The 17,044-nt window shown below is 34.7% G+C and overlaps 1 protein-coding gene across 3 annotated transcripts in view; it reads right to left on the reverse strand.

Annotated features, from left to right (window-relative positions):
- The window catches only part of LOC150105461 (GTP-binding protein 10), a 210,743-nt gene that overhangs the window by 71,286 nt on the left and 122,413 nt on the right, over positions 1 to 17,044 (reverse strand). For all 3 annotated transcript variants that reach the window (XM_090394162.1, XM_090394160.1, XM_090394161.1), the window contains exon 8: positions 1,429 to 1,552. In XM_090394162.1, the coding sequence (XP_090250288.1) occupies positions 1,429 to 1,552 (124 nt within the window). The remainder of the gene's footprint in view (positions 1 to 1,428; positions 1,553 to 17,044) is intronic.

The following is a 17,044-nucleotide window of genomic DNA, read 5'->3' on the forward strand; positions in this document are numbered from 1 at the left end:
ACAAGGCATTAACAATCAAGTAAGCAGAAAACAATTAAATATTTAAATGAAAGAAAAAAAAATTGGCTAGATTTGAAGTAGTGTAATCTTTGGAATGAAGGCTATGGACTATTGAGTTATGGCCAAAGCATCTAAGGCTACAATGATAATGGGCTGAAGGTGATCTTAAAATCATCATCTCTCAAATTTTTAGAAAATTAATACACCCATAGTTGTTGAAATTTGTAAAGTGCTTTATTACTGATGGTGAACCCAAAATTAGCATTCAGACTTGTAAAGGAATCTAATATTATAACTTTCTTTCATTAAAATTAATGGAAAAGGATATCCACTGCATAGTCTGCCAATCCTAACTCATCATAGTGATAAATAGTATTTCTTATGTTCTTCATAGGACAGGTGTTAACAGTCCATCCTGTATATCTACCATAGGCTAGGGTAAGCCTGCAAGACACAGGTACTTTATACACTGCTAAATGTGAAAAAACTTTTTCTTAGGAGAAGAGATGAAAGTATCAAGCTCATTAGAAATATATGGCACCAAAGTCAAATGAACATCAGCGCACAATCACCACACGCTTCTTACCAACTTGTCACTTGTGCCTAAGTTTTGTTAGTATGTTATTTTCAAAAATATGTAATATTTTTCACTCTGCCACTGTGGATATAGACTTTTTTCTTTTTTTTTTTTTAGTAAAGGAACCAGTCAAATTATCTCATAGTTGGCATATGGGTAATTCTTTTATACCTGCCATCTACAAGATATCTTGCCATGAGTTCTTGTATATCAGCTCCTGAAGAAAAATTAGTTTACACCTATACAGATAAGTGACTGCATGTTGATGTTAGTGTGACCTTGGTGGCACTCACTTCTAATGAGCTGAATGCTACCTTGCTTCCAGAATAAGTTTAGAAATTGAAAAATGCAAGCTCCAAAAATGTGTTAGTATATTTATTCTGAATGCCACATTTCTTGTCCCCTTCCTTCCCCATTTAAAAACCTGCAGTGAATACAAATTATTCTTTACTCCACAACAAATTTCACTAAGACAAATATGAGAAAATTGTATCTGACTCCATAATTTAGATTGCTAACTACAAATTTTTTGGTAGTCAGCAGGTAATGTGTTTAATTAAAAAATAAAAATACAAATTCAGTAATCAAATTTATTTTAAAAATGAGATTAATCAGATATTCTTTGATATTTCAGATATAGATATGAGTTCCTTAAACAAGTCCCAAAAATAATACATTTGCTGAAAAGTATATAGTAGCTAAGCAGCAATTAAATATTTCATTAGAATAACACTCAATGCAGATATTAATTTTAAACTAATATTAATTCCTTGCTAATTAAATAATCTGCTTTAACAATTATATTTATAATAACATATAATAGTTGTAGTTAAAAATTAATCCATTTTTACCTTTAGCTTGATTTAATTGCTCTCTCAAATCAAGAAATAACTGTTTTCCTTCATCCTTGTCAATTTTATTAACTGCTAAGATGGCTGGTTTTTCTAATAGGTCTTCCTTATACAATTCTACTTCCTTGTAATGGGAAAAAAAAAAAAACATTCTCAAATTACGATTGGTTCAATAAAAGTGGCTGCATGTGTTAGTTTTCATTAAAAAAATATAAGAAGAAAAACTGATATAAATTATTCACATTTAGCATATTCATGGAAAGTTAGTTAACCTGCAGTGAACAGTTAACGGCCACTTTAAACCTTGGGTTTTTAATGGCACTGGTAACAAAGTAAAAGATTATTAGAAACAAGTAGGTATAAGAATGAATAATTTATCATTATTCCAGCCAATTTCTAAGAATTTTGAAGACTCCTATTCTTCTCAATACAACTGCAACTTTCTTTTTTGGTATGCTATGTGAATAAATGTTTTTACTACATGGTTTAAATATGAAGCATCTACCTACCTACCTTCGTTCCTAACCAAGATTAACATATTGTACCCATGTGTCAACTTCACTGTGGAAAAAAGAGAGAAAATATCCTCCTCTCCCATATCAGTTCTGAAGTACTTATGGCTTATGTTCATCAGAATCCCCCCCCCCCCCCGCTTCCCGGGACATTACATACAAGATTCAGTCTACCATCCATCTCAAAAAATAGGCATCATCAAATCCCTACTTAATATATCACATCTTCTCCAACTCTGATGTTCTCCAACTAGAACTTGACACCATCTAAAGCATCATGCTAAGATGGCTTCACCTCTAAGAAGATGAAATGCATCCGTGATGACAGAAGTTAACACGTTCGCTGCCACGCTACTTCAGCATGGTCTGTTCCCGTACGCCAATCAATTTCACTTCTTCGAGGTCAGTACAGTAATCTCGTTGCCGGCAGTAAGCATCATACGAGTATACTCGTAGTTGGTTTGTGCAGAGCATATACCATCTATGAAAATACACAGTTTTGATGCTAGCTCCACAAGCCAAGTATTTTCACTTCTTCAAGGTCAGTACAGTAATCTCGTTGCCGGCAGTGAGCGTCATACGAGTATACTCGTAGCTGGCTTGTGTAGCTAGTTTACCAACTACAAGTGTATACTCGTAGTTGGCAATGAACGTGTTAATGGGGATACAGACCCTGTATAAGTCAGAATTCCACACGTAACAGGAATTTCTATATCAATTTCAGAGATCCTCAAAGATACAATTTAGTTTCCACATCCTTTCCCATCAACAAAATATCTTACTAATTATTTTCCAAAGAAGATACAAAAGCTCCCCCCCCTCTCTCTCCTTAGTTTTTTTAAGTTCAACGTGATTGCCTCTGCTCTTACTTTAAACAAACAAGATATTCTGCTGAATAATGACTGCAGAACACCAGTCTTACACCACATACAATAAGCCATAAAAATTTGGCCTTGCACAGTACAGTGGAAATTATTGTATCCTCTGTTTTAATATGTATGTTACATTGAAATGCACAGGTGTTTTTAGACCACCCAAACTTAAATTAGAACAACTGTCTATCCATAGCAAAAAATTGTGGGATCTTATCCTGATAAATGGCAAACAGGCAGTGATCCCTACTTCCCCCGCCCCCTCTCTCCTGTTATTTTATTTTAGTTTATTTTCTTACATTCCACAGCATGTGCTTGACCTTGTGAATATCCTTGTGCAATGATGATATGTTAGATTTAAGTCAAAATATCTGCATTAATAAATTATTCTTATTAACTCTTCTGCCTTTATGTTTCTTATAATCCACTCTAAACTTTGTGTTTTAACCATTAATTTCTGGTTATTGTTATGACATTTCAAGAGATTCAGTAACCATTTGTCCAGTTTTGCAAATCATAGCAGCAGCATCAACCACCATTAATGAATTGCTATGATTTATCTTTTACAGTTGACTCTGTATAGCGAACACCATAATTATAATGAGCTCTCTCAATATAGGAAACAACATAGCTTTTAATTTTTCAGGAAATGACAACGTATACTAGAATATTAATTATAAAAAAAAACTTTAATACTTTCCTATATTTTGGCAGTTGCATTGCCATCTTCAGGGATTGCAAAAAACAATGATATATGCATGCATGCAGGCAGGCACTAACACTGAGCAAATGAGGCTGAATAAAGACAATGGAAATTGGACCTAGAGTTCTAAACAGTGCCCCCTAGTGAGCTAAATTGTCTTGGCTGTTGGGCCTGACATTCTTAAAATGTATGCTCCCCAGATTTGGGACAGTCTCATGCACCCAAATCCGTTGAGGTTTGGAAAGTTTTTCAAAACTAAGGCGGATTCGATGAATAGTCTTTCATATTTGTATTTGCTGCGGTGTAATAGAGTGGCCTTTTTCCAGCATATCCTGTGGTGGGTATTTCAAAGCATGGTCAGAACTCCTGAATGGTTTGTATTGGTGGAACTGGATGTAGTTCTCATGTTCGGATATCCTTATATTGGCTGTCCTGCCTGTTTGACCATAGTAGGTCAGTTTACAACTGCAAGGGACCTGGTATATTCCTGGTAAGTCTAGGGGATGTGGCTGGTCTTTGGTGGAGAGGATAAGAGATGTAAATTTCTGATGTGGTCTGTAACTGGTTGTAAGATCATATTTCTTTAGGATTTTTGTTAGTTTTTCAGATGTGCCTTGGATATATGGAATGGTGATATATTTTGAGTAATCTCTGCTTTGAAGAGGAAGGGCAGGAGGAGATTGTAGTTACATGGTTGTATTATTGGCTAAGAAAGCATTAAAGATATTAAAGATATGGTTGAGTTCAGTAGTTAGGGCTCTGTTTATCCAAACAGATTAATTTTGTCCCATTGTATAGGGTTTTTATAATCCCATATTGTTGTGGGGGATGGGGATGACTGCTGGTGAATGAATCTACCTGTAAGTTGGGTTTTCTGCAAATGGAGACTGTAAGAGGTTCTTTAAGCTAGCGTGTAATCAGTGTCTAGGAATGTAAAACTTGTTTCCCTTTTCCAAGATAATGCGGATCCTGGGGTGTTGATTGTTTAGGTGTGTTAAGTAATTGTGGAGTAGAGTTTAAGGCTTTTTCTTCAAAGGTCTCCATAAAGAAGTTGGGCAGAGATGGAGAACCCATCTCTGGCCAGAGATGGAGAACCCAATGGCAGTCCTCTGTTTATCTGTTTGTAGAATTTTCCTTGACAAACTGAAATTGGGCTGAAATATCAGGAAGAAATATGGCTTGGATGAGTTCTAAGGTATCTTTGAGGAGACATTAAAGGTCATTAAAACTGACCATTATGTCAGTGTTTTGGAGTGTGAGGTTTTCTATATACTAACTTTAAAGTGGGTCGAGTTTTTTTTGTGTGAAGGTGTGTTGAAAGTATATTGTGTCTGATTTGTGTGCTGGTTGGATCATAGTTTACATAGCTTACTGAGTAGTCTGTTTGGTTTAAAACCACAGTGGCATTTCCCTTATCTGCTTTGGTAATTATTATTATTCTGTTGTTGCTTTTTATCTGTTGCAGAGTCAGCTTACTTTTTGGTGGTTTAGCTTTTGTGAAAACACAGGCTACATCCAGTCTGATGCTGTTAGCAACATGGTTGGGAAGATTGCAGATACCTCATTCAACCTGTATCATTATTCCTGCATATTTATATAATTCTGAACCTAACTTATCTTCTCCAGGTGATTTTCCATTTCTTGTTTCTTTCAGGCTGATTTCTAATTCTTCTTTAGTTATTTCCTTTTCATTAAATGTTTGCCAGTTATCTTTTTTAAAATATTTACCTGTCCACAATTCTGTATAGAAATTTAGATATTCTTCTAATTTCAATTCCGTGTTTAATTTTGTTTTCTTTAGTATCTGTACTTAAATGTTTCGAAATCACATATACATTAGGTCTTATTTTATATAAATCATGTTCTAAATTAGAAACAAATTTATTCCATCATTCTCTATATCCTTTTCTGACTTCTCTTTTAGCTATGGCTCTAATTCTTTTATACTGTATTTCATCTTCTAATCTTTTACTGCTAAACCATTTGATAGGCTTCTTTTTTCATTTTGATTATTTCTTTGATTCTATCATCCCATATCTTCAATTTTTTCTTTTTATTGGATTTTTGGTCTGTCCTAATCTTTCAATTGCTGCTGTATTTAGTATTGTTTTTATATTAAGCCATTCTATTTATATTTCTTCATTTTGCTTTATTTTATCCAAATATTGGTTAATTCTTTGTTCATATAGGCACTGTATATTTGTGTCATTTAATAATCTAGTTTTACAAGCAAATGTCTTTGAATCTGCATCTGCACTCAGGAATCATCATCATCAAATTCCTGCCATGTACCCTCAAGGGGGGGGGGGGGGTTGTATACAGGATATGATAGTATTACATGAGAAAATTATATCATTACTAACTTCCTATCTACAATTTTCCTCCAAATCAGTCTGTCACTTGTCAAGACTCCAACATTATCAGATCTAATATTTCTATCATCTAAGGCACTTTGTACCGTATCAATCCACCTATATCTTGGTCTTCCTCTGGGTCGTTTTGCTGCCAACCTGGCAGAGAACACTTGTTTTGCTAATCTTTCCTCGCCCATTCTGTTTAAGTGACCATACCACCTGAGATTAGCTCTGCTAACGCATTCCTGGATGCTGACAATGTCAAGTTCTTTCCTAATATCCTCGTTTTTAATATGATATTGCCATTGATGCCATCTGTTCACGCCTATAATCTTTCTCAGGACTCTCATATCTGCAGTCTCTAGTCTTTGGTCAAGTGTTTTACTTCTGACCCAGCTCTCAGATCCATGAGTTAAAACTGGTTTGAACACTGTCTTGTATACAGCTAATTTAGTGTTCCAACTAATTTCTCTCTTATTCCATATGAATTTATTCAATTGACTTCCCACCATAAGAGCTTTGCTGATTCTGTTGTCTATTTCTATATTTAATTTACCATCTTCAGTAAAAATCGTGCCTAAGTAGCTGAAATGTTTTACTTGTTCCACAGGTTCTCCATTCACAACACTTGTGCTTAAGAGTCAAAGCTGTATAACTGAGAGGAGACCTCCACATAGCTTTTAAAGGAATGCGGAGAACCGACCAGGGCTTCTGATCTAATGTCCAATCCTCACCTTCTCGTGGTGCACCCTGTTGGGTATCTACTTGGATACTGAACGAACGAGGATGGGCTGGCAATTTGGGATTTAGCCGACCAAATTGTATTCTTATTGGTTAAACCAAAATAAAAAATGATGGTACTCAGGAATCAACCTAATTTAAACAAATATGGTTCCATTAAACTTCCCAAAATTTGGGAAACATTAATTATCTGAGATCCCTCTTTACATCCTAGGCCACCTGCAAATGCCCAGGGGCACACCACCTAGATAGGACTTCAGTTTCACTCACTATTGTATTATATTTGTGTGTGTTGTTACAAAAAGTTCTTTGTAATCCCTGAAGATGTCTCTCTGACTGAGACGAAATATTGGAAGTATTAAAATTAGATTTAATCCTTTCTCAGTGCTGATAATATTCCATTAACCCTCCAACATGAATTCTTCACAGCACTTAAGCCTCAACACACAGATATTAATTTTTGTGTTTCTAATTCTTGTATTTAAGTCTCCTGCTATCATCTTCTCTTTCTTCTTCTGGGACATATAAACCAATTATTGTTAAATAATTGGTTTATATTTATTTGGTCTATTTTTATTCTAGCTTCTATTATTCATTCATTCCATAATTTATAATATTTTAACTATTTTGAAAGGGAATTATGAATCCGAATCATAACACCTGCTTGTCCTCTTTGGTCTCTGTTAACTCCACTATATATTACATTAAAATGTTCAGTTCTCATGATTCCTTTTAATTTCTTTTTTGTTTCGGTGATTACTGCTATTTGAAAATTTCTTTCATTTAATATTTGGTCTAATTCTATTTCTTTGTATGCTATTCCTCTTATGTTCCAGTTTGCTACATGTATTATATTTTGTCGTTTCCATTCCAGGATTCATTTCGATTACCTTTCTCTGTTGGTTTAAAAGTAGATTAATGTTTTCCTTGTCAGGTGACTAGCCTGGCGATGGATAGTCCAGTGGTAGGGCTGCTACCTTAAGGCTTCTAAACTGGCCTTCTTCCAAATTTAAACCCATAGGAGGAATAGGGTATATTGGAGGAGAAAGAGTAGATTATAGTAGAGTATTTATAGAGGGGACATAGATATAGGCCAGAGGAAAGATCCCATAGCCCTTGAGTACTCTAATAGCATAAGGATCATAAAATAAGAAGAGTTGGCTGATAAGGCCTTATAGGAAAGACTAAAGTGAGTGGATCTTCCTCAAAGTAGAGGAAGAAGAGGACTGATCCAGCTAGGGAACCATGGGAGTGCCACTTCCTTTACAATCAAGATGATTGCCCCTTATGGCCTGCGAATCCATATTCAATATATTCAAGACCATCCCCACCATATATATATATGGTGGGCTCCCCTATCCACAGGGGATGCACTCTCTAGAGGTTACAGTGTCCCTGAAAGACTGGTGTTTTAATTTAACACAATTCAGGATCATGTTGTTATCCCAGCAGCATTTCCGAAAGGCTAATCGATTCTGTTGTCTGGATACCTTCAGCTTCAACTTGCCATATTGACAGGCCCTGTATGCAATGGAATCTCTGTGGATGATCATAATTCTTGTAGATAAGCTTATACGTTGGTAAAACATAGATTTTAATTTTTCAGGAAATGACAACACATAAGAGAATATTAATTATGAAAACTTTAATTAATACTTTTTCTATATTTTGGCAATGTTACATTGCCATCTTCAAGATGGCAATGTAACATTCAAGATGACAAAATTCCCCATTTTGCTGCACAGATGAACAATGTAATTAATGCAATTACAGTGTTTGCAATTAAAATATTACACTTTAATATAATATTTGCATTTTCTTCGATGGATAACTCTATTTTTCTTTGTCTGCATCAGCCATAACCTATACTTCTTTTCTGGCCCATATGATGGTTCTGCATCTACAAAGAGAACAATTACCATAGATCAGAAAGCAAATACATGCAAACCCGTGTATATGGAAAACTAGCCATATTAATTTTTCAGAAGCCTATATACTGAGTCTGTTTTGACAATGCCCCATCTAAGGCAAGAAGCACCTTTACCAGGGCTTTTTAACTAAAGGTGAATTAGCCAATCTCATAAGGTGGGGAGAAAAAAAGCAAACTGACCAGAACAACACTTGAAATCAACATCCACAGTACACTATGAAGATAGAATTAACTTCTCCATCAGAGTATTAATTAGATTTAAAGAAGTTGCATTACTTGACTATGATAGGCCATTCAACCTAACATGCAATGGGAGACTGAGAATGGGATTTTTCAGAATTTTATTTATAAACTACTAAATCTCTAATGAGGCAAGCATTTTTTGTACTGCTAAACATAGTAAAAAAAAAAAAAAAAGACTAAGCTATTTAATGTTAGGTTAAACAAAATTCTGTGAGAAGTGACTGGAGTGAATCTGTGATGGGGAGGGGGTCAATCATTAAATAGACCCCCCCATTCTGTATACTACCTAACTTTTGCAGAGGATTTTATGTTCCATCCATGCCTAAAAGCAATATTCAAATCAAAGGTTGAACATGTATGCAAATTAGACAGTATTATATGAATGAGAAATAATGTTCCAGCAAAGATGCTAAGGGTTTTGGAGGCTAAAGAGGTTAGAGACATAATGTTCAGTGCAAAAAAACTGTAGGTCTATGTCAGCACAAAATGAAAACTCTGATCTTGATCAGAAAGTAAAGGGAAGTTATACAAGATCTTAATTATGAGAAATAAGAAACTGCACTTTGGTAGCTTTAAAGTTCATGAGATCGTCTTCACTGCAAAGGAAGACGGTAAGGAGAAATGTTTAAGACTTGATCATGGAAGACCATGAAACAGGGATTATTTAAGCACAAGGTTTGTGAAATGAAGAAAAGAAATGAGTTGCACTGTGATCAGCAGGAAAATTACAAATAAAATCTGAGATCAATCAGAGATCATTAATGTACATAAGGAAGAGAAAGGAGGAAAATAAATCCAATGAGAAACTATCCACCACAATACAACAAATGACCAGAGAGGAAGCTGCAGCCCAACTGGTATTGATGACAGCTGGTATTTAAGTAGGCCTCTATGCCAGACCAAATCAAGAGTCCTGGAAATGTCAAGAGATACTGTGATTATAAAATTTCTCCAAATTTTTCTGTAACTTATATCCAAAAGTATATAAGGATGAATAGATCTATTGTGGAGTGAGGGTAGTAGGATCCATATTTGTAATTGCTAATTAATTTGTAATTCATTTTTAGTTTAATGGAAGAAATAACTGCAGCTTGAAAGGGAAACTTACAAACAAGTAAAGTATTTCAACTATTTAAGCATCTATTTAGTGAAGATGGTGAATTAATCTGGAATAGACTGCAGAATTACCAAAGCTGGCAAATAGGGAGTCATGAATAAATAAATTTATATTTTATTTATTCATGAGTAATTTTTTCATTCCTTCAATAGTAATTCATATTATCACTGAATAAATTCATATGAAATCAGAGAGAAATTAGTTAAAACACTAAACTAGCTATACAAGATCCTGCTAAAACCAATTTTAACTTACAAGTAGTGCTATCATAATATCTTCTATGTCCTCTGAGGGCACATATTCAGGAATGTTATGATGATAAATGTTTAGGAATAATAAATAACTGTTATTTAATAATTAAGCTAATGTTTCACTTTCATCACTAAAACACACCTTCACAAGCATAAAGCTATAAATATGAAGATGAACAGAAAAGAAAGTTAACATGAATGAGCATTAATGGCATAATCCTACAATCCTAACTGACGCACTCTAAACACATGGTAATGAGATCTTGACTGTTGGATTTACAGTTTTCATCTAATAATCTCAAAAAAAAAAAAAAAAGACTGGAAGTGTGGGGCAGCCATATTTATTTATGTAAGGAGAAAGTTTTACAGCTGTGATAAATTCCTGAGAGTCTCTCCACTGGGATAGTCTGGAAACACAGCATTGTTATGGTGTAGCTTGGACATAGTTTTATATTCTTCAAGACAGATATTGGCAATTTTTCCAGGGGGGTCAAAGTATACAAGTGTGTATGAGCAGTGGATCCTGTAGATGTAAAGATGAGCTAAGTGGTAGAAAGGATCTTTTTTTGGTGGATCAAGATAACAAATTTAATCTTTGGTGTTGCATAGAGTTTTGATCATAATCTTGAGAGTTGGTGTAGCTATTGGTTAAAAACATGTCATGGATATAACGGATTTCAGGCATCGCAAGTATAGTTTCTTCTATTAAACTAAAACATGAATAATAACCAATGTCTGATTATCCCATACCAGGTTCATTAATTAATGAACTTTCAGATAAACAAAAAAAATTGGCTGTTGATGACCTTCATCAGCTTTTTCAGATGACTGAGGAAAGACAATGAAACTATATATCCTGTTCTGCTTTAGATTGCAGGAAATCACTTCCTCGTGGAAAATAGCCAATTCTGCCAACAGAAAATAGTCCCTTTTTTAGGATACAATTAAAATTCATTTGGACATAACTATGAACGCGCTTAATTTTTTTTAAACTGCAGAAAATTAGTACTGCTTAAAAAAATAAATAAATAAACAAATAAATAAAATGGTTGTTTTGCCCCACAATGCTCCATGGTCATGCCATGATTTCAAAATCACAAAAAACAATGTGTCAGATGAAACAGGTGTTTTGATTGCAACTCCAGATTTTTTTTATTCGAAATTCTCATGGGGAAAACATTGAGGAGTGTTACGTCATTGCTCTTCATAATTTATTTATTTTATTCACTCTATATGATGATGATGAACAGCCTATTTTTCTAACTGCTGTAGGGTGAAAGCCCCTCCCATTGTGGGAGGTTTTGGGTCTACTACTCCCATGGTGACCCAGTCCATATTGGGAGAGTATATCTATACTTGGGTGAAGGAATGTATGAAGGTGGAAGACAATCACAAACATCCATGCCTACACGGGATTCGAACCCGCAGCCTATTGGCTGGAGAGCGGATACGCTAACCACTCGGCCAACCAGGCCAGCTTCACTCTATATATAGGGCCTCAAAGGTTATCTACTAACTTGCTCTTAAATTATCTACTGACTTTCTATCCTAAGTCTAAGGATAGAAATATCTTATCCTAGGGAAAGTTCACAGAGATTAAGTGTCTCCATTAATATTAAATTATATCAGGGAGCTGTGGATACCTTAGCTTTGCAGTCGTAGCCCTTTACTCTTAATTTTTACTCTTTACCTTGAATCTTAATTTTCTTTGGATATTCCCGCATTCATAGGTTTCATATTTCATGAGTGGTGAAGTCAGTCAACATGCTCAGAACACACATAAGTATAAATTAGAAAACATGTTTATTTTACAACTGAAGATTACAAAGAGAAACAAAATTAGAATTTCACACACAACTCTCTCTCTCACTTTAAATATACAAATCATTGTTACATTAAAGAATCATTTAAGCAAATACTACATTAATTACATATTATCTGGTGCATATTTCGCACAAAACATTATATAGAGACATTATATTCACTCTATATATAGGGGCCTCAAAGGTTATCTACTAACTTGATTCCTGTGAGACATCCCCTTTTTAACTCAGGCAAATTTGTTTGATTAATTGCTGCGCCAGCCTAAGTCTAAGGATAGAAATATCTTATCCTAGGGAAAGTTCACAGAGATTAAGTGTCTTCAATAATATTAAATTAGATCAGGGAGCTGTGGATACCTTAGCTTTGCAGTCGTAGCACTTTACTCTTAATTTTCTTTGGATATTTCCCGCATTCATAGGTTTCATATTTTATGAGTGGTGAAGTTGGTCAACAAGCTCAGAACACACATAAGTATAAATTAGAAAACATGTTTATTTTACAACTAAAGATTACAAAGAGAAACACAATGTTAATGGCAATACTAAGATATAGAATTGTTTAGAATTTCATGCACAACTCTCTCACTTTAAATATACAAATCATTGTTACATTAAAGAATCATTTAAGCAAATATTACATTAATTACATCTTATCTGGTGCGTATTTCGCACAAAACATTATTCAGGTTCTTAGATCATATAAGTTCTAATATCAGTTCCATTACAATAACTGCTGCAATCACACAATACTAGGATTCTCAGACAAATAGTCCAACGAGATTTACGAGTGTCCCTGACTATTTTAAGCCATCAAAGTTCACTTCCCTTCAGAAAGGATCTAAATTTCTTCCATTCACAAATATCTAACCAATGTAATAAGAAATTCGCAGTACTTATCTACATTGCACGGTCTGCATCGAGATCTTTTCGTCTGTAGCTTCTAGTGGAATTTCACTGTTGTTACAACATGCTGCCACATGGGAATCATATGCACAATACGAATCTGGCACTTGTCTTTGTTCTCTAATATCAGCTTGCTCTCGCCGATGGCCCATGGTTTGGATCTGCCGTTGTCTGGTGCATCGCCTTGCCAGGACTTATGCTAGTCAGCTACGGGAACGTAGAGACTCAACATAGGTGCCTTAGCACAATGAGAAAGCCAGAACAGAGAAATAAACGGGTGGATTTTCAGACCTGCGCTGCCATATTTATTTCATTTCTCAGCGCCCTCTTTTCGACTTCGAAATTCACACATGGTGAGTTTCCTGCCAACCTGGCAAAGAACCAAGTGTTCTTTGCCAGGTTGGCAGGAAAACTACCCAGAGGAAGACCAAGATATAGGTGGATTGATACGGTACAAAGTGCCTTAAACGATAGAAATATAAGATCTGATAATGTTGGAGTCTTGACAAGTAACAGACTGATTTGGAGGAAAATTGTAGATAGGAAGTTAGTAATGATGTAATTTTTTCATGTAGTACTATCATATCCTGTACACCCTTTGAGGGTACGTAGCAGGAATTTGATGATGATGATAATAATATTGATAATAATTTTTAGGTTTGTATCATATAATATTGATAATAATTTTTATAAGTTTTTATAATATGATATGAATATGCAGAAATTATAATTATTAAGAAAGAAAACTTAAACGCTCGTTGTTTATAGGCTAGTTACAAAATAAAATAGAAATAAGCTAACTACAAAATAAAATAGAAATAGGCTAACTACAAAATATAATTCATTCAATGAACCGAAATCTACCTTAGCCTTAACTGAGAGCGATCTTACACTTTTATTGCAGTTTTTTCATCAGAATACCAATATCTTTCAACATCCAAGGTGTGTCACCTGAAACCCTCAAGTGTGTCAGTGCTGACACCCGTGTCATAGGCTCACCATCACTGAATTACATTGTCCGAGTTCGCTCGGCAGCAATAAAATTCAACCAAAAGTGTTAAAATTCGTTTAAAACGTGTTAAAACTAAGATATATATATATATATATATGTATATAGTGAATCCTGTTATGGCAGTTTCATATATTATTGAAATTCGGTTGAAGAGAGTTAGCATTTCAACTCAATTGTCAGATTGTTTTTCGCGCGATTTCCAAGAAATATATAAATACTGGAGTTAACTCACAACACATTTTGTCTAAGTATTACTTAGCACTTCTGAAGATATATCTAGCTTTGGTTGAAGGAGGAAAACCTTCAACAATAAAAATCAATAAACAACAAGCAATTGGTTGAAATGTGGTCATATGGATAACAGTGTTCACTTCAAATCTGACAAAACAGCAAGGGAGGGAGGGTGAAAGCAATAAAACCATATTGTTGTTCATTTCACCCCTCTTTTATTACTTGTCATTCTGCCGCTACAAATTAAAATAGTGGCAGAATGTTCATTCCATGAACATTCTGCTGTTATTTTTATTTTTTTAAGTATCCATTTTATTTCAATAATTTTTACTTACTTATTCAATTTTAATTTGTTTTGTTTGGATAATTAAAATATATAATTTATTTGGTTAATTTAAGCCTTTGGACCACCTGTGGCCTGCGGACCATAGGTTAAGAAACACTGCTATAGGGTTCTCTCACCTTATGTGACCCCTAATTCATAAGTAGTATAGAAATAGAAGACATGACACAACACAAATAAAAAATGAATTTTAATTAGGAAAAATATTTTAGAAAATTTTCTAGTGTTTTTGAACTTTTTCTTTTCTTTTTTTTTGGAGGGGGGATCTTGGCCCCCTCCCTGTGTGCGCCACTGACATAAACCCCCCGAACCTGTCAGTAACAAGTTACGAGGCTTCTCGATCAACTGGCATATACTCTGTCAGGAGATGCTTGGAGAGGGAGTCCGAATAGTGGTATGTGAGAGACACTGCCAAAACCATGTTATGGCAAGGAAAATGGTCACTCTCTGTATGGATGTCATGTCCAAGAATATCTCCTTTCAATGCATGTTCTCAACCTATATTTCGAACCATGAATGAACTAATCATGAATCTTGCAAGCAATGACAGTAGCACTGTGACCAAAAGGAATATCTCCCTCAAACTAATTCCAAATAAAAAAACAGAAAACACAACCAATCACAACATACAAACCATGTCACAATAATCTCGAGTGCTTGGTTTTCAAAATGCTCCATACAAAAGTTAGCTAGAGGGGAGAGAGAACCCATGGCAGTCCCATCCAGCTGTTTATTTTTCCTTTCCATAAGAAAAGGAAAAATATATAGAGGATAAATTCCCCCCCCTCCCCATGGATGCCCGAAACCAGAGATAGTACCGACACCCTATATGTACTACATTTTTTCCTATACTTACCTACCTACCTATGATAAAGTTTAATTCATAAATTAGGTACAGTAAGAGATTAACAATGACAACTAATAATAAAATAGAACAATTATAACAATATACTGCAATAAAAGTTATATGAATGTGGTCTCTCTCTCTCTCTCAAAATACAGTATCTTACTGTATTGTACTCGCCATTATTCTTGTGATGACGTGAGATGATACAATGACTATGTGATGAGATGAATGACATAAGCATAGTGACATAGCATTAGGCTACTGACCTTCTGACATATTGTCAGCAGGAAAGTCATCGAGCCATGGCAATGTTGATGGTTGGAGATCCTCGATTGTTGGAGGTTATTGTAATTGGAAGTTGTCTCTTTCTTTTTAACTCATCAAAGTGAAGATTTCTTTTGGATGGTATCCTTTCTCTTTAATCACTTTAAGCAGCTTCTTCATCAGCAGATGCAACCTCTCCAGTAATTTTTATATTTTTCAGTCAAAACCTATTCCTGAATCCATGTAACCATCCCTTACCTGCAGTAAATGGCTTGGTGTCACTCATTTCAGAGGATCCATTTCTGAAGTTTTTGTATAGGTTCAATGCTTTCTGGTGCAACATATTGCCATCAATTGGAACATGTTTACTGTTCATGTCTTCTATACACAAATTGAATGCCTTTTCCAGTGGCTGTAACTTTTGCAGTTTAAGGTGCAACAGAAAAACTAGCACAAATTTCAGGCGTAGACTTCTGCGGCTAATTGTTTCAAAAGATATATTTCGGCGATTACACCACATTTTTTATTCAGTTATTCAGTTATATAAAACACTGAAATAATAATTCCCGACAAGTTTCGTAAATCGTAGGATTTACATCTTCAGAGGGTAAATAGTATAACTTAAAATTTACAAGAGAATTAATAAATACAATTCATAACCGTCTGGCTATTCATAAAACTCAAATAACAGAATGCAGATATATAACGTTATTGACGTTGAACAATACTGGACGATGTCACGTGTTCTTGTTCTCGTTCATACAGTCCGAGCTCAGATTGAGGTAGATTTTTTATTAGAGCTGACCACACTTGATGGAGAATTAAACCTTGATTTTTATTGCATTGGGTTGGGTTTTTTAGCATATTAGCAGCTTTAAATTTTCTTATATAACTGTTGTTTTCTATGTATGACATCGTGGTTTTTTGCCAGAGTACATCTCAACAATTTGCACAACACCGTAAAATTCACTTTAGAACAAGAAAAAAATAAAAAAAACTTCCTTTTCTGGATATTCTATTAGAAGTTAATGAAGAAAGTAAACTCTCCTTCTCAGTATATAGGAAGCCGACAAACACTGGAAGATTTCTAAATGCAACCTCACACCACCATCCTTCACAAAAAATAAGCTTAATTAAAACTCTTCGAGACAGAGCATACAATATCTCCAGCACACAAGATGTAATGAAGAACTAAAATACTTAACACAAATTCTCCAACAGAATGGATATGAAACAAAAACCATCAAGAGAATCCTTAAAATGCCTCCAGCTAACAACACAATAAAACAGGATTACAAAAACGCAATCTCGCTTCCTTATATCAAAAATGTTACAGACAAGCTAGCCAAATTAATGAACAAACACAACATAAAAGTAGCCTTCCTTCCTATGGAAAAAATCTCAAGATTCCTACATCCACCAAAACCACCTCATCATCCTCTTAAAAAACCAGGAGTCTACAAAATCCAT

This window comes from Typopeltis vanoorti, chromosome 6, assembly GCF_054136105.1.
Source record: "Typopeltis vanoorti isolate ZY-2024b chromosome 6, IOZ_Tvanoo_1.0, whole genome shotgun sequence".
Classification (NCBI taxonomy): domain Eukaryota; kingdom Metazoa; phylum Arthropoda; class Arachnida; order Uropygi; family Thelyphonidae; genus Typopeltis; species Typopeltis vanoorti.